We start from the raw sequence: 22537 nt of genomic DNA on the forward strand, positions 1-22537 counted from the left end.
TGTCCTTGCAACAGCTTAGGCAGGCTTCCAGCTGAGCCTGGTTAAAGTTCAGGGCCACCCACTTGCCTCCATTTCTCTTGTGCCTCGTTTTTTTTCCCCTTGTTTATATTTGTGTGTGTGTGTTTTTTTGGCAGCTGGCTCTGCGCAATGCCTTGCGTTATTTCCCACCTGAAATCCAAAAGAAGCTGGCGCTGGAATTTGCTGAGGAGCTCAGGCTGTATGGCCACATCTACATGTACAGATTCTGCCCAGATATTGAGATGAGGTGAGAACTGGATGGCTCACATTGTATTCAGCTGCCATTTGCTTGCCAGCCTTCAGCTGTGGAACTGACCTTTAAAGAGTGGCCTTGATGCGTCCTAATTTACCTCTTGTAGAAGTTTTCATAACATAGTAATGAAGCTCATCTTCTGATAATTTGGATGTTCTGTATATTGCAGTGATTTCATTCCCAGGGTTACTGTGTGTTTGTGATGCTCCACGGGACTGGGAGGGAAGCAGAGTATTCTCCTCTGGATAGGCTGTGGTGGGCCTGGGCAGTGTCACTGCTGGAGAGCTCAGTCAGCACAGGAGAAGGACTGAGCCTGGCTGTGTGTGGGGCAACCCAGTTTTGCCCCACACAGGGATCCCAAACGCTCTGCCCCACGGCAGGGCTTGGTTTCCAGGGACCAGTCATTACTCAGAGATCTCCAATGACAACCTTGGCAGGAAACTTGCAATAGTTCTGAGCTGGTGCAAGTCCCAGCTGAACCAAGAAGTAAGACCAGGTGAGTGGCTGGTTGGTTGAGCATGCTGTCAGAGCAGAGGAAGCTCTCTGGGCCTGAAAAGTAAGGCAGTACATTTTTTCCACTGGGACCTTTAGGTGACCCTGGTGCGTAATAAGCTGTGCCTGTTGGTCTTGGACCATCGCTTCATTCTAGGGATGCTGGGTCTAATGTTTGTGAAGCAGAACAGATTTAGTGAGGGCTGCCAGGGGCTAGCTGCTTTTTTTAGACTGATTGATTCCTTTTTGCATCAGCAGGGGCCTGGTTAATGTCCATAGAGAAATCTGAATAAAGCAATAGAGAGCACTCTGACTTCCACACATAACCATGTTTGTATTCTGTTCATGTAAGCCTGGGGTGAGCACTTACAGAACTCAGCTAAGGAGTGGAGAAATCGAAGGCTATCTGAAAGTTTTTGCAAGGCTAGACTTCAGAGGACCCTGTACTAAACTACAGATGGTGACACCTTCCAAGTAGGCTTGGATGAAACAGTCCAGCATCTTGTTTCCATCACTGGCATCAGTGATCCTTTGACAAGTTCAAGTATTTTTTGATTTTGTGATCATTTCACTGATAGTTTTCTAACAGATTGTTGTAGTCTCACAATAAGAAAATGCCTTTTGATCTCTGTAGTCTGAGAGTATTTGATTTTTGTTTTGTATGTCCCAGGGACCATGGCTCCATTTAAGTCATGTTCCTATGCCAGAGCACTCAACTGATGTTGGGTTTCTTATGCTCTGAGCAATATTATGTGTAAATATCTCCTCTTGATGAATTGGTATCATTCCACAGAAATGCTCTTTTATCAAGTTTAGAACAGCAGAAGTCCCTAATAAAAAAAGCATTGTGGAAAAACTCAAAGGCTTTCCCTCCTGGTTTGGCAATGACTACAAGGCATTTGTTTTAGTACCCTGATGTAAGAAGCCAGGATAAAGTGCATGGGATCATGGGAGGAGCCCATTTGCTGAATCTGTGGAATATGCATTCCAGATCTTGGCTCATGAGCTGGACACTGGATGTCCAAATATTTTTTTGTCATTGGCACAATTCACCCTGACCTTTTCAGTGTAATTTTCCCTGCACAAGGCAAGTGTCCAGCCATTGAAGATCCAAGGTCCAATAAAAGGAAGATCATTAGAAACCATGCCAAAAGATCCTGTCCTTCTCCAGGAATTTTCAGCCTTGGTAATGGTGGTGTTGCTTACAGAAAAGGAAGGGCTAAAACTCTTGATCAGTCGTCCTACTCCCTTCAGGTGTCATTCCTTAGAGGCCTCAGCACAATTGTGCTAAAACCTGTGCAGAGGAATTGTCCCTGCCCTAAACAGCTACAGCCCAAATCCAAGAGTAGAAGTTTTAGAGCAATTTGATACACAAACAGATGGGGGAGGAGAAGATAACAATGAGATGATCACAGGAGGTGCATTAAGGACATCAGTGCCAGGCCACCTGAGCTGGGATAACTCTGAGGCTGTTTGCCATGCCTCACCTCTCAGCTTATGGATGCAGTGCATTTTAGTGAAAAGGTCCATATTTCTCCAAACTGATTCAGTTTCTGAGAGTTTCTCAGCGTCTGAAACTCAAGCTGAGTGGTTTTTTTTCTTAGATACAATCTTAAATAGCAAGGGTGGATGAGCCTGAAGGCAACTTCCAGTGATGCTGCTTGCCTTGGCGCTGCAGGACTTGGCTGCCTGGCCTGGCAGGAGTTGCAGAGACCACTTCCACCACCCCTGATAAAATGCAGTTAAAAGGAATGAGCATTCTTGGCCACCACATTTATCAATTGTGATTAAATAATTCGGCAAATGATAAACCAAATGCAATTTCTTGGTTTTGCTTAGTTCTGGTAGTAGTTAAAACCTGATTTGCCTGTTAAGGTACATATGTAACTTCAGATCTGTGCTTTTTTTTCCTTTACTCTTCTCCTCTCAATAAAAGCCTGCAACCCAGACAAGTCTGAGTATCCTTGGCATGCAGAGATATTTGAGTGGGGTGTGTTGTGCTGGTTGCTCTTGTGAGCTGGAGTTTTTCTTCTAAATTTTTGTGCCTACCCTTTCAGAGCTTACCCTATAGGAGAATACCCTTGCAAGACCAAATCAGCTGCTGCCATCATGCTGATGATCATGAATAACCTGGATCCCTCTGTGGCTCAGGTAAGGTACAGTAAAAGGAATCTGGATTCATAGGCAGCAGCAAATGGGCAAAATACTTCTTGTATGTATTCTCACATAAATACTGAAAAATTTAGACATACAGGCACTGTATACAGGAGCTTGGTCACTGCTTGAGACACAGAGCTCAGCTCTTGGCACATTGCTTCTACAATTTATGTTGAAAAATTAGTGCTGATGCTTCCAGTGTCTTTGGAAGCTCATCCCAGCGACAGTGTTACAGTAACAAACATGTAATTTTGAAAAATAACATTAATTTTTTATTTTTAACTTACCACTTTTACAGTGTTACTTCCTGATTTCAAGAACATAGAGTTTTGATGCAATAACCTCTAGAAAAGATTTATTACTGAGATGGCAAAAATAGCTCAGAGATACAGTAAAAGGTTTGAGAAAAGTGCTTGCCTTAATGTTGAATTGCCTTTTTTTAGTTTCCTCAGGAGCTGGTCACTTATGGAGGAAATGGGCAGGTCTTCAGCAACTGGGCACAGGTAGGACATTGCTGGGTTTGCAGTTCACAGAGCCAGTTTCACCCTCCCCCACACACATTCTGCTTAGGCTGTTTGGGATCATTCTTGGCAGTTGTTGCCTTAAAATACTCCAAAACATCCTGTTTGGAAAGGGGAATGCTCAGTTATGAACTGTGTAGTTGGAGAGAGCTTTATTTAGTAAGGAGAGCACAGACAGCCCAACAGAAATCCAAACATGACACCATAAACACACCAAGCTGTGTAGGATGATAAAAGGCCAGTTCTTTGTCTGTCTTTGATGCATATGTATGGGCCTGAGTATTTAGCACAGATAATTTTAGAGCCTTAATTGAGAAAATAAAAAAGTGTATCCTCTGTTTGTGGTACTTTTGCAACATTTTTCACGAGTAGTGGAATAAGAAAAAGGCTTTGATTGAACAATGTGCAATTCTGAGTCATTTTTCCAAGTAAATCAGATTAGCTGTTAATATTTGTGCTAGTTCATGCTGCACTTAACTATGGACATTAACCTTTACCTTCCAAGAATAAAAGCCTGGTTAAAAGCCTCTCTAAAACCAGAGAATATTTTAAATTGTGTTTGTATAATCTCTATTCTCTTATATTAAAAAAAGTCAATAAATACACTCATTTTATTCTAAGTGTTGCAAAATGCATGTGGGAAGCATTTTCAGGAGATCTTTGGAATCAGCAATATATTTAGAGTTCTGTTTGCAGTGCAGGTCAGAATCAGCACAGGTAGGAAGCTACATCCCCTGGAGTGCAGCATCACTCCTTAAGGCTGGGAAGGTCTTGAATTCTGACTGGAATTGGCAAAAGCTGACCTAAGGAGCCAGCTTCTGTCATAAAGAATCACATATGCACCTTGCTGTGGCTTTATCTGAATCTGGCCTCTTGATTATTAAAGAGCCCAAGCAAAACTAATGTGTGAATGAAGTTCCTGACTCAGGGAGAGGAATGGATTCCTCACTGTACCATGGGACTGAGTGACCTGGGATTTCTCCCCAGTCTGGGAATTCTCATTTGTGATTAAAGGAAAATTCATGTTTCAGTTTCCTAATCTGGTACATTTAATCTGGAAGTTAAATGGAAGCCTTAGGTAGATTTTGAGGCAAAACTATTCTGCCTTTTTATTTCAAGGAGAGGTACCATGGCAATGCTCACCATTTCTTTATTCTGTGCATTAATTAGTAAATGCCAGTTAACTATTGCCTGTTACCTATGAGTGTTACAGCATTTCTGAGGTGAGCAGTGCCAGCAGTTTATATATTGGCCTTTATTGGTCAGACAGTCCTTAGGCAGCTGCTGGGCTGCAAGGTGAGGTAGAAGTGCTGCCAAGGTCAGAAATATTCTTTTCTCTTGCTCTCATCCAAGCCAGTCCTATGACTTGCAGTTGTTTCACAGCAGAGCAAACAAAACCTTTTTATTTTTGTTTACTTAGTGTAGCAATCACATGAATGATTCAGTTACCACAGAACATTTTATTCTGTTTGTGCTTGAAAACAACATTAAAAAATTAAAAATTCTAGCATTGCAAAACTTGCAGTAAAAAGGTTCAGTTTGGTTTATATCATTCAAGCAGACCTGTGCTTTCTTCTGGACAATTTCAAATGAAAGAACTATGTCCAGAGCTAACTTAACAGGTCTTCCTCCTTGATAGTTAAGCCTTTCAATGCCAAGAGACCCATTTATCTTACAGCTTCTAGTTTTATTAGGATGTTTTTCGCAGACTGCTAGGGAGTTGAGAGTTCAGCACCTGCTCTGTCCTATGACATGAATTCAATTATTCAACATTTTTCATAAACTAAACCATAAAAAGCAAGACAGCAACTTGACTGACTTTTCAGTTCAGCTGAACCTGCAGGTTGGGGAATTGGCTGTGTCAGAAGAGACTGGCTTCAAATCTGTACCATTTTTAATTCTGATCTCAGCCTCAGAGCTTAAGTGCCTGTGTTTATTTGTCACTGATACTGCTGCCTTCTTGATCAGCAGTTCTGGGGGTTTTTCCCCTCAAAATTTTGTGTCCCTGCAGAAAATCTAGTTGCAAGTAATTGTTGAATTCCAATATTGCACGGGATGTTTCTCACAGGCCTAGTTGACACATACTAGAAATCCTGTGGAGTTTAATGGGCTTTGTCATAGACAATGATGGATTACAGTTAAATTTAAAGTCAGATTAGATGGTCAAAGTGTGCATTTTGGCATTAATCAAGAGTAACTATTGAATTATGCAGACAAGGCTGAAATACATTTGTGTACTCCAGGATGCATCCTGGATTTTCTTCTGTGTCCACAATGAAAACTGTTTTTTTTCCCTTGAGAAGAAAAGCTATTTCATTTTGAAGTGCACATTATAAAAACCATTTATTGCACTAGAGCATGCTGAATTTCAGATTAGGATCAACAATAAGCATGGGTATTTAATCACTTCTATAGGGAAAATTTTGCAGTTTGGCTTTGGAAGGAATGCCAGAAAAGTGCCAAATACAAGTGGTTAATCTCAAGATAAAATTAGAATGGCTTTAAAAGTGAAGGATATCTGGGGTTTGTACTGGAGAAATTATTCTGGAACTTATTCAGACTTTAGTTAGTTGCTGATTTGTGTTTCCTGGTGAGTGATATCCCTTAAAGGACTTTATTGAAAGCAAGAATGTGTTGGGAGCTCTGTTATTCCATATGTGAATGCACCTCGTTATCTCTATTGCTGCCTTCAGTCTCCAAGATGAGCAGCTTCACAAAAACCAGGAAATGTAAGATGCAAAGTCCCTCTTTTCCTTGCTTTTCGTTTCAGTTCTGGTTGGTAATGCACTATTTGTCAGAGATGACAGAAGAGCAGACACTGGTGATGTACAGTGGGCATCCCCTGGGGCTCTTCCCCAGCCACCAGCGTGCTCCTCGTTTAATCATTACCAATGGCATGGTAGGTATTAGCATCTTGTCTTCTTTTCCCTCATATTCGGTTTCATTTTCAAGTGTTGGCTGAGTTAAAATATGATTTATACTGTCTGAATTTACTGCAACACACAAGAGAATCTGGGGTCCAAATTCTGCAGCATTTTTTCCAGCGCAGCTGCTGTCACCTCACGGGTGCTGATCTGCAGTGATGGAGGGAACAACCTCCTCCTTGTTAGAAAAACTCTGTTCTGACTGAGTCTGAGACACTTCCTTGCCCCAGGTAGTTCCGCTAGGGTCACTCTGGAAGGTTTAAAAGCCCTCAGTAAGCAAACAGGATTAAATCAGAGGCTCAGATATCTGGACTGCTTGTGTGGAAGGCACGGTGGCCAAGTGGAAATACTGGTTCCTTGCCAGTCTCTTGAGCCATTCAACATCCATTCCCCCACAGGTTGGTTTTGTGGCTGGGGAACTGCTCTCCATAAAACTTGTGTGGCAGTTACTGCGCCAGGAAGACTGGACACCTTTTTTCTAACACTAGAATACATGAAATAAAACACCTGGATTACTCCTCCTGTTTCTAATGTTTTTCTGCTTATGTAATAGTTACAGAAATAGTTAAAGAAATTCAGGCTGTTTAAAAGACCTGCTTAAACCTCTATTTTGCTTATGTGGATTTTATTTTGATTGTTTTCTTAGGTTATTCCCAACTATTCCTCCAGAGATGAATATGAGAAGATGTTTGCTTTGGGTGTAACAATGTAAGAAGATCACTCACTATTAAAATATATAAAATACTTGACTAAAATATAATTCAGACATCAAGCAGTGACTGGTTAAAATTTCTAATGGAGATGCATTTCAACTGTCCTGCATAAAGTATTGATGCTGCAAAGCATTAATGCACACTTAAATGGAATTACTTCGGAGTTTGAGTTATGTTCAGCCACATATATAAGGATGTAATTGAGGTCTGTTAGGAATTAATATTAGGTTTATGTGTGAGACTTGGCAGAACAATAGCCTAAAGTCTTAATCATAACCCACTTAAAGCACTTGCTAGTTCTAATTTTCAGTGGTTGTTTTGCAGTCTATGGAAAACACAAGTTATAAAACATTCCTTCATGCTGAAAGAAACTTTGAAGTAGAAAGTGATCATTTTTTAATGGTTTTTATGTACTCTTCTACTGTTGATGAGCACAAGATTGTCACTGTTTTGTGGACCAAAGAGAGAATAAATTAAAACAGCCAAAGAGCTGCCCCACTTCTGTGGGAGTTTAGTATGAATGTGGTCAACCACCCTGGGCTAAAAGCTCCCACAGTGGCCCTGTGTCTGAGAGGGACGAGTGCACTGAAACCCAATGACACAGAGATTCCAGTGAGGTGAAAGAGAGAGTCCTTTGGTCCCAGTCACTGTGTTGAGCACCAAGACAGGTTTACACTCAGGTTTTAATCGTGTACTTTTGAACTCCATTTAATGAGCTAAACACTCCTCCAGAAATATGTTGGCGCATTGCTAATGGTAAAACTCTAAGTTGAGAATTTGGTAACAGCAGACGTTTAACAACAAAGTGAAGCTCAGAGGGTTTTTTGTTGTACTGGAAACACAAGTGCCAGCTGAGCGATGTGTGGTGTCGCTGTGTTCCTTGCTGTCCCCAGGTATGGTCAGATGACTGCAGGGAGCTACTGCTACATTGGGCCTCAGGGAATTGTCCATGGGACTGTGGTAAGGGCCTGGGAAAAGCTCTGTCAGCACCTCTTGGAGGAGGATTTCTCCCCTGGTGGCTGCCTATGGGAGTGGGTTGGATTGCTGTGAGAGGAACTTCTGGTTACCAAAGAAATTCTCATTGCCTGCTCCATAAAAATTAATTTTTCACTTAGATATGTCTTATCCAGAACACAGACTTGAAGGGATTTGCAATCAAGGTCTCAATCTGAGCTCATATTCAGCTACAATATGTGAAGTATGAATTGATATATGTGTTATATAAAAATATTTTCTTGGCTGTTTTCCTTAGCTGTCCTTTGCAGCCACCCTTAAGTCTCTCTATTGCAAGAGCAGCGTGTTGGGAACCACTGATTATTTTATTCCATGGTGAGAGAAATAAGCATAATGAGGACAGATGGTTCACAACATCATTTTGAAACATATTTCCTTCTTCAATGGTTAAAGTGTTTCATGGTGCTGATGACCCCAGAATTTCAAAGTGTGTTTGCTAAAGGGACAGAAGCTGTTTAAATGTCAGGACTGCAGTGCAAGGGCTGCTGGTGATGGCTGTGTTTGCTGTGTGCAGCTCACAGTGCTGAACGCAGGCCGGCGGTACCTGAAGGCAGAGGACCTGTCTGGGAAGGTGTTTGTCACCTCTGGCCTTGGAGGGATGAGCGGGGCCCAGGCCAAGGCTGCAGTCATTGCTGGCTGTGTGGGGGTCATTGCAGAGGTGAGAGCAGTGCCACTGTCCTTCTGTCTTCTCATTCTTCTGATCTGACAGGTTCCTGAAGTAACCCTGGCAAACCAAACTCAGAAAATATACTGTTTTCGAAGAGAAGTCTCTTTTTTTCCATTACTGAACATTTTTCACTGCTTTTCCCCTCTCTACTCATTTGCTCATTGGATCAGACTGCGAAGATATGGACTTAGAATTGCTTCACAAATGATGCAGAATGATGCTGTCAGATGAGCCATTTGAACATTTGGAGTAGGAGCTTGGCTTTCTCAGCTAAAGTCATTTATAGACAGTTAGCTGGGAAACCTCTGCTGTGGGCATGTCACACTGCAGTGGAAAGAATATCACAATCTGACCCATTTTAGTTACAATTAAACTTCAAAACATAGTGGGTCAGACTGCCCACGTCATGTGCAGTAACCTTGGCTGCTCTGGCTGCCTCACGTCTTCCATGGAAGGCTTGGGCTTCATCAGCTTTACAGTAAGGGTGCAAAGGTGGTTTTGTTAGCACCTGGGTTTTGCATCTTTGAGATCTCATCAGATACTCCCTGCAGATGAAATAAATTTATTCAATTTACTATCAAATAAATTATTAATGAATAAATTATCTTTATTCAGACTTCTGTCATCCTGATCTTTCAAATGCTGGAATACAAAGGCAAGATTTCAGTGAATGCCATTCACAGCCATCCTCTGTCCTTTTCATCTCTATGGCTGCAGATGATTTTGTTCAGGAGACTGAATTTTGCCTGGTTTTTATCTCCTGTGAGATGATCCTTGTCGGAAATGAGTCTCAGGAGCACATGTGGATAGCTATATATATGTACATATTATTTATTTAAGGAACTATTTATGCAAATGACATTGAATTGTGCAAGAGATCATTTTGTCAGCCAGGGCTTCCGAAGCTCTGACAGAAGGGATTAGTGCTGCAAGTATTTTACCTCTCCTGTTTGACAGGAAGCTGGTTGTAATTTTATGAAATAATTGTGTGGAGGGCCAGATATCTCCTCTGAGCTGCACTGGGCTCTCTGGGGTTACACTGGAGGCAATATTAGCTCATCCTCTTCATGCAATTTTTTAAATTACTGAGATGCTGATCCAACACTGAGCATATTTTTGAAAGTGTGGTTCAAAGGATGTGAGTTTTCTTGATCCAGCAAGTCTGTGAAAGACTAGGAATGTCAGAAGGAACTAAAGTAAAATATTTAGGATGTGGTAGCATTTAAATAGATCTGATCTGTATTATGTGGGGATTTAAATGAACCCAATTCCTGTAATTCATACAGACCACTTAATATTTTTCCTCCTGTGCTGATTTAAATATCTCAGAAGAAGCTGTCCCCCATGGCATCTGACTTTATTGAATAATTCCATTGGCAGTGACACTGTTATTATCATAATCTGGGGTTTGGGAAGGATAGTCTTCATTACTGATGTGAAAAATGATGGATGGTGTCCTGTACTAAAAATAATTGGGAAAGAAAAGGTTTCCTGGTGTTCAAGCAACTCCTGAATACAGAATTTATTTAATTTACATATAAATACCTTCTGAATGAGAAAGAATTAAAATGATGGGGCAAGATTATAGGGAAGTAAAAAAATGCTTTAATGAAATACTAGAAGATGCTCAGGTTGTGTGTTCTCGTGCACACACATCACTGTGGGGGGTTTAAATCTGTTGCTACCACAGAATATGGGTTTAAATTAATTTTGCCTCTTGCCTTATGCCACTGATAGCTCATTATAAATGTATTAATGATGTGCACGCTTGTACATTGGACCATTGATATGGAAATTGTGCCAAAGCCTCCATCGCTTGTCCATCCATTTATATTTTTGTCCAGCTGTCTCTTAGGCACGTACACACTGGCACACACAGAAGCTGAGCCCAGGAGAGAGCACAGATTTGGGATTGAGTTTATTTGGAGCTTCAAAGTTCAAGCAAGAGGGAATTAAAGACATAGTTTTGTTTTGCTCTGTGCTATTTTTCAGTGGCATTAGGCAGCTGGGACAGGAAAATGCTTTCCTCTTTTCTTTCCATATTTGGTTGGGGTTTTTAACCAGAAGTCCAAAACAAAAGTGAGGGTTAATTTTATTCAGCAAACCATAGCTTCATCTTGGGCAGCCTGGCAGAAATGTCTCTCTAGGCTGATCAATGAAAATAGTTTCTTAATTATTAAAAAATATTGTTTTCACAAAAAATACGTAATACTTATATTATCTCTTATACAATTTCAAGGATAAATTTTGATTGACAAAATATTTTGGGAAGTGATGTATCAAAAAAGTATATTTCTTGCTTTGACCCTGGTGTAAAAGAGAACAAAAAGCTAAAAAAAATCAGAAATGAAAAATAAGCATTTGAAGAATGGTTATATATATAAAAATATATATATATATCTTTATTATATATATGTATAACTCTAGGTAATAGTAGGGCTATTGCCTTTATTTTTTTGTTACTTTTTTCTGCAGGTTAATTGAAAAACTAAAGGTAAAAATGTCTGCATGGGGGAAACAGGAGTTTTAAGGTCTCTGCTGTTTCTCTTAGGTTGATGAAGCAGCACTTCTGAAACGCCACAAGCAGGGGTGGCTGATGGAAATCTCTAACAACCTGGACCACTGCATTGCTCGCCTTAGGTATGACTTGTAACCCACCTCTGTGAGTTTAGCTCTGCTTCCTAACCCTGCCCTCACATCTTTCTGCCCTGTGCCATTGTAGTCTGCACTTAGGAGGGGTTGAGGAACACCTCATTCCAGGTCTGCTTTGGAATGTGCATCCAACTTCCCAAGCTGCAGAAGTCCTTATTAGTGACTACTAATTCTGCACATCATTTGTACATGTTAAACTTGTCTTCATTTAGTTTCATGAATATTCATGGAGCAATTACAACTAATGTTACACTTGCAGCATCACTCAAGCTTCATGGAATCCATGATTAGCAATTATGTAAATGTTGAAAGATTTGTCTCTGAAATAAGTGTTGAAAACAACATACAGCCTTTTTTTTGTTTGTTTTTTTTTCCCTGGGTTTGATTCTGTGTGTGATTTGTACATTTCAAGATAGAACGAGGTGCATTTTCTTCAACCAATATTTTTATTATTTTCTAGAGAAGCAAGAAAGAATAAAATTGCCCTCAGTTTGGGTTACCATGGGAATGTGGTAGATCTGTGGTGAGTAGTGTGAGTGGTAATGAGTACATTAATGCTCTGGCGTTTTGGTCAATGTGGAATTAGTTCCCAAACTTGGAAGAGACATTAAATATAGTGCTGGGTACGTTACTCTAGATGCTCATGAAAGTGTGCTGTCAGAAAGAAGATCTTCACCCTTGTGTTCATTTTCTGTCCTCCCTAGGGAGAGGCTGGTGCATGAGCTGGACACAACAGGAGAGCTGCTGGTTGACCTGGGCTCTGACCAGACCTCCTGCCACAACCCATTCAATGGGGGGTACTACCCAGTGCAGCTCAGCTTTGAGGAGGGAAAGCAGCTCCTCTCCTCCAACCCAGCGAAATTCCGGGCACTGGTACAAGAGAGGTGAAGGTTTTGGTCTTTCATCTTCCTAATCTTTGGGTTTAGGTGCTCTTCAAGGCATGCAGTGAGGGGGTACAGTCCAGAACTGGAAAGAAAGGGTAATTTGGGCAGTTTGGGCCAAGGTAGAGGCCAGAACAGTGATGTTCTGTTTTTCAGGTTTTTTCTCTGCTTGCTTTGTGAACTACTTACACTGTTCTGCAGTTTTGTGCCAGCTGTTTTTTGTTATCAGCTTCCATCCCCAGAGCTGGCTGTATTGCTTGGCTGAAAGATGTGGCACCTCTTTGCTGTTTAGTGAAGTTTCCTCAATGACTGTAAATCCCTTCAGGATTTGAGGATACCAGGTGCTACAGAGACTGAAAGCATCTCAATTGATGTCTTGTGGATTGATGCTTGCATTTATCTGAGGTCTTTCCATTCCCTCTGTCTCCTCCTACTCCCATGCCTTTGGTTAGTTAATGATATTATCCTTTTTCATATTTCATCCAGAATAACTGTTTCCTTCTTTATTTCAGTCTGAAGAGGCATGTGGCTGCTATTAACAAACTAGCTGATAAGGGCATGTTTTTCTGGGATTATGGCAATGCTTTTCTCTTGGAAGCTCAGAGAGCTGGTGAGTAGATCCTGGAGTTGTAGGTGGAAATGAGGACAATCCTTCATGTATCTTCCCAGCTGTGCATGTGAAGCAGGATAGGGTTGGCCACTGTAATTCTAATCTTTATTCCTTCTTTCTGTCTTGTCCTTTGAGACCCCTGGCCCTCCCTGGCTGAGATACAACCTTCATAGGGTCTTGTGTGCAGTCTGGGTTTGCATTTTATAGTTTTCCTCCATCGAGTGGCTAACTATTAAAATTCTTTTATAGGTGCTGATGTTGCAAAAAAAGGAGCAGATAAGACAGAATTTCGATATCCTTCCTATGTTCAGCACATCATGGGGTATGTTGGGCAGAGTTGGGAATATGCTGTCAAGTACCTTGTGACTCCCTCTGTTCAGAGGGAGAGTACTACAGAGATTAGGGCAGACTGACAGTGATCTGCACTGATAAATGATCAAAAGGAGGCAACAGCAGTAGAAAAATGGCTCTCACAAGTGTTATGCCAGAATTGGTGTAGGCTAGCCATTATCAAATCAACATTCTTCACTCCTTTATGTGAGTAACTGCATTTTGTCTTTGTGTGACTTTTCCTTAAGCAGTTCTGCTCAAGAAGAGCCAGGTCACAGCCTCAAACTGTGTCTAGAGGCAACTTCACTTCTAGGCGCTGAAAGCTGAGGGCTTGTCTCTTCAGAGCAATAGAGATCAGTTCCAAATCATCCAAGCCTTATATGTGCCCTGAAGTTAAAAGCATGATGGAAACAGGACACTCTTCTGCCTGTGTTACCAGCTGTGCCTCTTACCCACACTGTACACGCTGCTTGTGGAAACAGCTGAGCTCAGGAGATCTGCTGAGGGACTGGATTTGTAACTCATTTTCCTCTGACTCATGCTTAGCTTGCCTGTGCCATGTGAATAAGAGCCTGAGCACAGAGTAAGGCCCCAACCAGATTAGATCTTTTCTTCCGGCCCTCAAGTGAAGCGTGTCCTGCTATTGTACATAAACAATGTGGGCAGCAAATGAGTCTGGACTCAGGCACTCGGTCAGAACCTGCCCTTGTTTGACAGTGTAGATGCACTCAGGGCTAGCCTGGGTTAAGGACACACAGACCAGGCAGCAGGGAGAGTATATTTGATTAAATAGAAGAAAAGCTGCAATTCATCTGATGATGCACTTGATTAACTGTCCAACATGACTATCAGAATTCTGGCCTGACTATACTTTTATATACCAATGGATGGCTGCATGAAGCACCACTGTTTAATTTCTCAGTTAATGGTCCTTGATGCTTCTGTTTAGATTAGTGCACTGAAAATGTTTCAAATTCTTCTGTCTCCAGCTAATGAAAGAAAAAGCACTGCTAGCAGCCAGGATAAATAAGGAAAGAATTTCAACTATCTCTTAATGAAACACGTTCTCTTCCCAGGGACATTTTTTCCCTGGGATTTGGGCCATTCCGCTGGGTTTGTACCTCAGGTGACCCACGGGACCTTGCTACCACTGACTCCATTGCCATGGCAGTGCTGGAGGACTCCATCCGCCAGGGAGGTGAGGCATCATCCCACACCCCTCCCTGGGGGCTTTGGAGACAAAAGGAAACCCAGAGCTGAAATGTGTGCTAGCTTTTAGCTGAAAACATGGAAAGCAGGGTCTTCCAGCTTCCGTGTAAGCAGGAAGTCTTGAGGCTGTCTAAACTCCTACTAGGAGGGCAGCCTGTAGGTAAAACAGAAAACCACCAGGGATGTTCATCCCAAAGCAATTCTGGCTAAGAGCTTTTCTAGTTGTTACAGGTGTTTTTAAACTTTGTTGCCTTGAAACTTTAAGGCAATCAGCATCTTTCACCATCAGGTCTCCAAGAGTAATTTAAGGAGTCAAATTGTTTTGCCCCTGTCTCAGAGGTAAATGAGGCATGAAAACCTAGGGAGGCTTTCAGGAGGTTAGCAAGGAGATCAGTGACAGGAAACCCAGATTTCCTGGGTGTGGTGCTCCATCCAGTGTCATTTTTTTGTGATTACAATTTTGAGATCTTTTTTGGCATTTGTTAATAGATTGACAGCTATTTCTACTGACTAGTAGAACCAGTTTGGAACACCTGCATGCCTCTGTGTGCTACTCTAGGATCTAGGAATTGCACTCTTCCACATCCCCGTTACTGGGCTATTACTGATATCCCCTGCTTATGAATGGGAACTGAGACAAAGCTAATTTTGTGTCAGCAAACATTAATGCTGGTGTCCCAGGATGGAGAGGAAGGCCCTCCACCTTTCCTTACCTTTGCACTTACCAGACAGCAGGGTCAAAGGTTTGTCAGTGTCCCCAAGCACTGAAGTCCTCAGCTCTTCTGTTTTGAGCACCAGCTTTGTGCTTTCCAGAATCCAAAACAGAATCCTTGAATTCTGAGGAATTCTTCCAGATCAAAAGGAAATGGATCAGAAACACAAACCATATTTTGAGAACAAGAGCATAATAATTTTTTCCCTGGTAATATTGAAATATTTGTTGTTTGTTTTTGTTTTTTTTTTTCATGAAAGGCATTGAATTACAATTAGAAGTGTGAAAATTTTGAATGCTCTCCTGTTTGTTCAGGAACAATCAGCACTGGGAGAACACTGGGTGGTATTTTTGTAAAGGATATATCCTGTTTAGATGTCTTTCATTTGGAATAAAACTATTCTTCTCTTCCTATGATGTAAGGCTGGTGTCCAGCCTCCCTTTCCTCCCAAGAGGTGAATTATTGGTACAGTGTGTCTGACCATGCAAGGTCCTTGGTTCTGTCTATTCTCCTGATCTTTCCCTAGGAGTCATTTTCAAAAAATACCACTGGAGCATGAGTTGTGTTTAATGCAAAACCAGCACAATGCAATAACCCAGAAGTGCCTACTCTGTTCTGTGGGTATTGAAACTCCAATGTTTTTAAGCCTGATCCCTTGGCTTTATTGAAGGGAGGGTGAAATTCATTACTGTACTGCTGGATCTATGTCCAGAAATCTGCAGTAATTTTTCTGCCATGCACTGCAGATTCCAGAAATCTTCTCTCAGGACTGAACCATTCTATGACCTTTGGATGGTTTGCATTGCAGGACTGGGAAATGAATCAGTTACTCTCTGTACAGAGTATGTGGGTGTTTATATGGATGTAATGTAAAGCTGGGGAGAGAAGTCTCTTGCACAAACAAAAAGCATTGAACAATTGCCTGTATATTCTTAATTTAAATGAAAAAAATATGTATAAAAATCTCAACAGATGGAAACAGGCTTAAGGGCAAGGCTACTACTTGATTTGTTGTTAAATTTGACAGGACAATGGGAACTTGATTAATAGAGAAAGAAAAACAGAATTTGATCAGAAAATAGACATTCATGCATACATATTCTTGAATAATTCACTTGCAGTCCACTTTCTATGAGGCCTGGGTTTTGACCAAATTTTAGGGTCTGGATAGCTTCACACACATACATATCTGAAATCTGAGCCTACCTTTGAAATTTATGAAAGAATCTGTTCTAAAAACTGTGTGAAAACTCCACAGAGCTGAACTCTGCTGCATTCCAAGTCTAAACTTTTAACTGGGCCTTAAGTCCACTGTTAACCATTCTTCTTCTTTTGTGGAGATGAATTTCTTTCAGAGTTTGTGAGATTTATGTAATTTTATTATCTGCTTCTACTTCTAAGCTACCTGAGCTTTTGAGAATGCCTTTTCATGAGAGGGGCAGCCCTGATGATTGGGGTGTAACTTGGATTTAGGACCTCTGTGGTAGTTTGAAGGCTGAGCTGATGCATAACAATGTAAATCTCTCTAAGAGAGCCAGTCTCTGTGTTCCTTGGGACAATTCCTCTAGGTACACAATGCTTTTCAGTATATTTTAAACCCTAGGTGTGTACAAGGGCCTATGAAATACCAGAAGCAATATAATTGCTTGCCTGACTTCAAAACACATTCCTGTTGGGAAGGGAAGGTGAAGGCAGCAATTTAGCAAATGAGATAGATGGAGTTACTATCAAGTCTTTCTAAAAAAAATTGTGAGATTTTTTTCAATTGCAGCAAATAAGACTAAATAAAAGGGAGTATTCCTCACTTCCCCATGGATAACTGATGAAATCCAACTGTTTATTGGAGCTGGCTGGAAGGGACAGATGTGCTGTGTTGGGATAGGTCCTTGTAGCCAGTATTCTCATCAGGCTTCTCTTCTGTAGATCTTTTCCTCTGGTAAGATCTTCTCTGTAAGTCTGTGCACTGTGAAGTATAAAATATGCAAAGTGTTCTCTGATAGAGCTTATAAAAGTGATAGAAAGGAACCCATTCCCTATTGTTTTGGGGTTTTTTTTGTTGGTTTTTTTAGAGACATTCCAATGGACTCCCATTACACATCTATAGTAACCTAAGTGAACAGTGCCCATTACCTGCTAGAGGCTGCTTCCTCAAAGCTTCTGAGTGGCAGCACAATCCTATTAGGACAGCACTAGCAGCTGTTTCTTCTTTCACTCCCTGCAAAGTGAAGTGCTGACATGTTAATCCTCATTGCAGAGTTTAGCAGCTATCACTTGAAGCCAGCCCCTCAAGCACTGACAGGTCTCTTTAGGATCATTAAAGCTCTTGGTATGGAAGGGCTGTCTCTGCAGGAATGAGCATATTTTTCATTTCCCTTAAACAATGTGTTTAACACAGGTTCAATGTGAGCTTCTAACATTTTCCTCTTTCCTTTTTCTAGTTTTACCCTGCCTAACTGCTGTCATGCTGCCTAGTGCAGCAGCAGTATTCCAAACACTCTTCTCAGGGACAATTTCAAGTTAGCAGTGTGCAGTTTCTCCAGCTTGACTTTGAAACATAAGTTATCTGTATGTTATAATTTGCCATGAAAAGGGATGAGAGCTGGAAAGAGAACATTCTGTCTTGGCATCTGCAGAGATGATTGCCTTGAAGCTCCAGGGCATGAACAGGTCCCTGTGCTGTCACAGGCCAGCTGAGCTGACTGTGACTCTCAGGGCAAGGTAATGTGGCACAGCTTAGCCCACAGACAAAGAGCTTACAGACAGCAACTTCTTCAGGCACTGTAATCCCATCTGAGCTGCAAAACTTCCTAAATGAGGACAGCAAAACACCTCTGTCCCATTACTTACCCCTTATCCCTTTTGTGACTCACTACAGATGGTGCTGTGCATCTGGAGGCAGCTGATTGTGCTGAGGTCACCATGTGACTGACTGATATGTACCATATTTCACTGTCTTTCACTTGAAATATGTCCTTGTTCCTTTTTAGTTTGCCTGATTGAGATGGAATGAGGCAGATATAAATGAAAAGAGAAGCTGGGGAATGCTAACATATATAATTTAACATTATATATATGTTAAATTATATATATAATTGACATTATATATAATTGTCTTCTTAGGTAACATACATATACATCTTCTTAGGTAACATATACATATACATCTAAACAAGGTGCAGGGTGGATTTATGTATAAAGTAACCCCACATAATAAATTTTCCTGTGCAGTTTTTGTTCCATAGAAATATGAGGCAACAAACCTCTTAGTTGGGTAAAAGACCTCAGTTCTATCTTGGTACAAAAACATCCAAGGAACAGATTGTGCAGAATAACTGCTGTGCTGTAAATCTGTATCCCAGATATGATGTCCATTGGTGTAACTTATCATGGTACCAAACTGGATTGCAGTACCCAATGTCATGGAGTTTGATGAAACAACTAATTTAGCAAAGATCAGTGATAGATTGGCATTTAGTAGGCAGTAAAACAGGTGACCAAAAATGGGCAGTACATGCAAACCACATTTCATTTTAATTTAGTTTGCTGAAGATCCAAATGGGAGTTACCATTCCAACTGTGCCCTGAGTGGCACCTTGTACCTTTCTCTAAATACACGATGCAGTTGCTGCACAGAGAACTTTATACAGCATTTCCTATATGCACGCTTGTATCTGAGAGCAGAATGTGACTCCCCAGTGCTGCCAGATGAATTAAAATAAATTTAGAACACATTGCAATAATTTTCAAGCTGTATTTTTCCTTGTTTTCTCTCCCAAGTGAGCACATCTGTGAAGCAGCAGTACCATGACAACATCCGCTGGATTCGGGAAGCCGGCAGGCACAGCTTGGTAAGTGCACAACCTCCTGCAGCAGATGTGCCTGCTCCTGAAACTGAGTGCTGGGGTGAAAAGCAGGCATGGACAGGAATGAAAACACAGTCTGTAGCTCTTGGGGCTGACAATTGAAACCCTTCGTTCACAGCAGGATTTAAGGTTGAGCTGAAGCAGCTCTTCCCCTTCACTTTCTCATCTGGAAATATTAAAATAATCAGGTAATATCTGCTCTTGTATCTGGAGTGAAACATATCTGTGATTCACTCTCCACCTCAGTTGTAACAACCTTTCTTTCACAGGGCTATTCAAAATACTCCTCTTGGCATTGCTGTGGACCAAGCTCCTCACAGGTGCAGTTCCCAAACCCTTTCCAAAACAGGAGATAGGGCTGAAGAGCTGCCATCCTTCTGTCCTGTGGGAAGCAGGGCACCAGTGGATCATCCTTTGCTTTCCTTTTCAGGCAGGCTCTCCCTGTGAAGCCAAAAAGTGATGCTGTAGAGCTCTTTTGTGCTCTCCTAATCTGGAAGCACAGCAGAGCTGTGCAGGACAGATGTTCTTTGCCACATTTCATTTCTCTTCCAGCCCACCAGCACCAGTTCCAAACCTCTGCTTCTCAGCTGTTGGGAAGGGATTTGTTGATAGGAGGATTATAGCCTAGCAATCAGGTTAAATTAAAAAGTGGAATTTACTGGGCAGAGGCAACTGAATACAGAAATACATCTCATGGATTGTGTGAGTGAAGATAAAACTAAGTTCAAAGAGGGATTTGATTTTTTTTTTCCTGGAAGCTGGACGTTGGTGAAGAAATAATCTGCACTTTCTTCTATGGAAGGAAAGGGGTCACTCCTGTGACTCCACTCATCTGGGACCTGAAGATAAGCCAGTGGCAGAGAACCTTATCCCTCTGTCATTTTTCTTTTCCAGGTCGTTGGCTCTCAAGCCAGAATCTTGTATTCTGATCAGAAGGGGCGTGTGTCCATAGCTGTGGCTATTAATCGAGCCATTTCTGAAGGGAAGATTAAGGTTTGTCTCTTTTGTCTTGATATGGTCTGCTAATTGTGTTTAATATCTGAGGCTGGGGAGGCAGGTGGGAAAGGAGAAAGCTTCAAGCACTGAGAGCAGAAGTGTTTGTCATTTACATGGGACCAGTTTGTGTTAGAGCTCAGTCCTCTCTGCCTGCCACCACTATTTTGCTCTGTCACAGGAGAGAGGTGAGTTTAGAAACTCTCTGAAATTGTGTTTCATGATGAGACTGTCTAATTTTCTGTTTGGGCACCTACAAGCACAATATATCATTCTGTGATTTGCAGAGAGCACAAAGCAGGGACTGTAACTCCTTAGCAGGGCCCCAAATATTAAGACTTAAGACAGAAGTGAATTGAGCAGATAATGGTCCTCAGTAGCAGTGTCAGTCTGAAGGATTTCCACTGTCTTGTCCTTGGCTTTTTCCAGGCTCCAGTGGTCCTCAGCAGAGACCACCACGATGTGAGTGGGACTGACAGCCCTTTCAGGGAAACATCCAACATTTATGATGGATCAGCCTTTTGTGCAGGTCAGTGGAACAGCTGAGGTATGTCTGCCTAGGCCAGCAAGGAAATGGCTTTAAAACAGAAATAGCCTTTTTTTTAATGCGACATTTTTAAAATGTTTTTGTTTAAAAAACACCCTTTAATCCCAATTAATCAGATTTCCCGAGAAGCTTTGTGGGATTTTAACAATACAGACACGAATGTGGAGCTGGTTACATAGGAGAGGTCCTGAACACTGCTGGAAATTCCATGAAAATGCACCAGATGTATCTGAATGCAAATGGAGAGCAGTCTCAGAGGATTGTATCTTCTGCTTGATTTGAATTTGGAATCTCACTATTTCAAACGGGTGATCTGATTACAGCCTGATTTCCTTGGAATCCACAAGCTCAAAATCAGGTCTATAATAATAATTTGCTGAAAGCAAAGAGGCTCACAGCTGTTTTCATTCCACTGCCTGAGGACTCAGTCTGGAGTTTCTGAAAGGAACTTTTCTGGTCATGAGGAAATATTGATAGTAAAGGCATAAGAATAAAAGCCAGGCCTTGCTGCTCACTTAAAGTGTGACTGTGGGCAAATGTAGATTTGCTCTACAAAAGGAGCCTTTAAATCTGCACAAATGACCTGAGCTAACCAGACTCTGCTTTTCAGTTTGTGAAGCCATCTTTTAGAGAAAGAAACTCAAGAAATATCAGGTTGGAGACCTAAAAAAATGGATAAAGCACTAAGCACTTTTTAATCCTAAATCTTCCTCAATTTTCCATCTGTAAAGTGGAAATTTGGGTAATAGCTTTAGCCCTGTGGTGTTTCTCTATGTCATGAGCTGACAATCACAAAGAGGTGTGAGATTGGAGGATCTGCTGCTGTAAAAGGAGAAATTATGATAGAGGAAGTTGAGCATATTGAATTACTTCCATTATGGGAATTCATAATAGAACCAAATTATGGCTCAATTTCAAGGAGAGTAGTTCCCTGTTAACTGGATTTCCTGGTGAAATGAGGCTTTTAATTGTGTCCATCAGTGCCACTTCAACACTTTTAGAGCATGTTGGCTAGTTCTAATAGAGCAAATAGATGCCTTGAATAATGTTTGTTTCTGACAAGCAGAGAGAAAATGGTGCAGCTGCACAAAGAACAGAAATTCAAAGTAATGTCTCCATCTTAGTAACAGAAGTAATCATCAGGCAATGCCCTCAGAAGACGGCAATAGAAGCAAGGCTTGCTAAACCCCATTGCTTATCATGCTTTGTGATTTTCTTTGCATTTTGTGATTTATGTGATCCATTTGCCTTCTTCAAGGGCTTATCTAAAGCCTGTTGGCCACTGATATCACTGGTCTTTAGAACCCAGCCTAAATCTGTTTTACCAGATGAGCCTCTGGAGGCAATAAAAGAACATCATAGTCTTCCTCTCTCCCATCTATCCTGTTGTTCTAACACAACTTCTGACCTGGTTCAGGTGAAATTTACTCCTCTTTAACACACAGGACATTTCCAGAATATTTGTCTCATTTTGTTTTAAAGTACCTCAGCCTGAGGGGTCATTGCTGCTCTGCAAAGTGTATTTCAGCACAGACATTTGCAGCCAGTGACCTTTATCAAAGCCAAGGAGCAGCAAGTTATTGCATTGTTAGTTCACTCCTTGTCCAAGCTCCACTCTTATCTGTACATTATAGAAGATGGTGATTCAGATCTCTCCCATTCAATCTCGACAGCACTGTAATTATGATAATTGCATTCTTAAAGTGACATAATGTCAGATAAAAGATGCCATAATGGAGCTTTTGAAAGGGTTTAACATAGATTAGCACTCAAGTGAACTCATTTTTCCATCAGGCCCATAACTGTGGGTCTGCAGATGTGGCTGCTGGGGATATCATTGTTTTTCTCCTTTTTTTTTTCCTGTTAAAAATATGGCAAATTATGTATTGAATCTTTTCTGAATTAACTCTGGATGTTTTCAGTAAATTTTACTCTTATAACCTTCTTAGGAGTTTCAGCAGTTCCTGTCCAGGGTAAAAT

General features: G+C 41.2%; 1 protein-coding gene across 3 annotated transcripts in view; it reads left to right on the forward strand.

Moving 5' to 3' along the window:
* The window catches only part of UROC1 (urocanate hydratase 1), a 35847-nt gene that overhangs the window by 6208 nt on the left and 7102 nt on the right, over positions 1-22537 (forward strand). For 2 of the 3 annotated variants that reach the window (XM_005420265.2, XM_031056379.1), the window contains exons 2-17: positions 135-265; positions 2821-2914; positions 3364-3423; positions 6212-6340; positions 7012-7073; positions 7972-8038; positions 8607-8750; positions 11311-11399; positions 11872-11934; positions 12116-12295; positions 12805-12902; positions 13152-13224; positions 14309-14430; positions 18932-19002; positions 19912-20010; positions 20440-20539. In XM_005420265.2, the coding sequence (XP_005420322.1) occupies positions 135-265; positions 2821-2914; positions 3364-3423; positions 6212-6340; positions 7012-7073; positions 7972-8038; positions 8607-8750; positions 11311-11399; positions 11872-11934; positions 12116-12295; positions 12805-12902; positions 13152-13224; positions 14309-14430; positions 18932-19002; positions 19912-20010; positions 20440-20539 (1582 nt within the window). The remainder of the gene's footprint in view (positions 1-134; positions 266-2820; positions 2915-3363; positions 3424-6211; positions 6341-7011; positions 7074-7971; positions 8039-8606; positions 8751-11310; positions 11400-11871; positions 11935-12115; positions 12296-12804; positions 12903-13151; positions 13225-14308; positions 14431-18931; positions 19003-19911; positions 20011-20439; positions 20540-22537) is intronic. The other variant, XM_031056378.1, reaches the window with a different exon arrangement.

Source organism: Geospiza fortis, unplaced genomic scaffold, assembly GCF_000277835.1.
Source record: "Geospiza fortis unplaced genomic scaffold, GeoFor_1.0 scaffold70, whole genome shotgun sequence".
Classification (NCBI taxonomy): Eukaryota; Metazoa; Chordata; class Aves; order Passeriformes; family Thraupidae; genus Geospiza; species Geospiza fortis.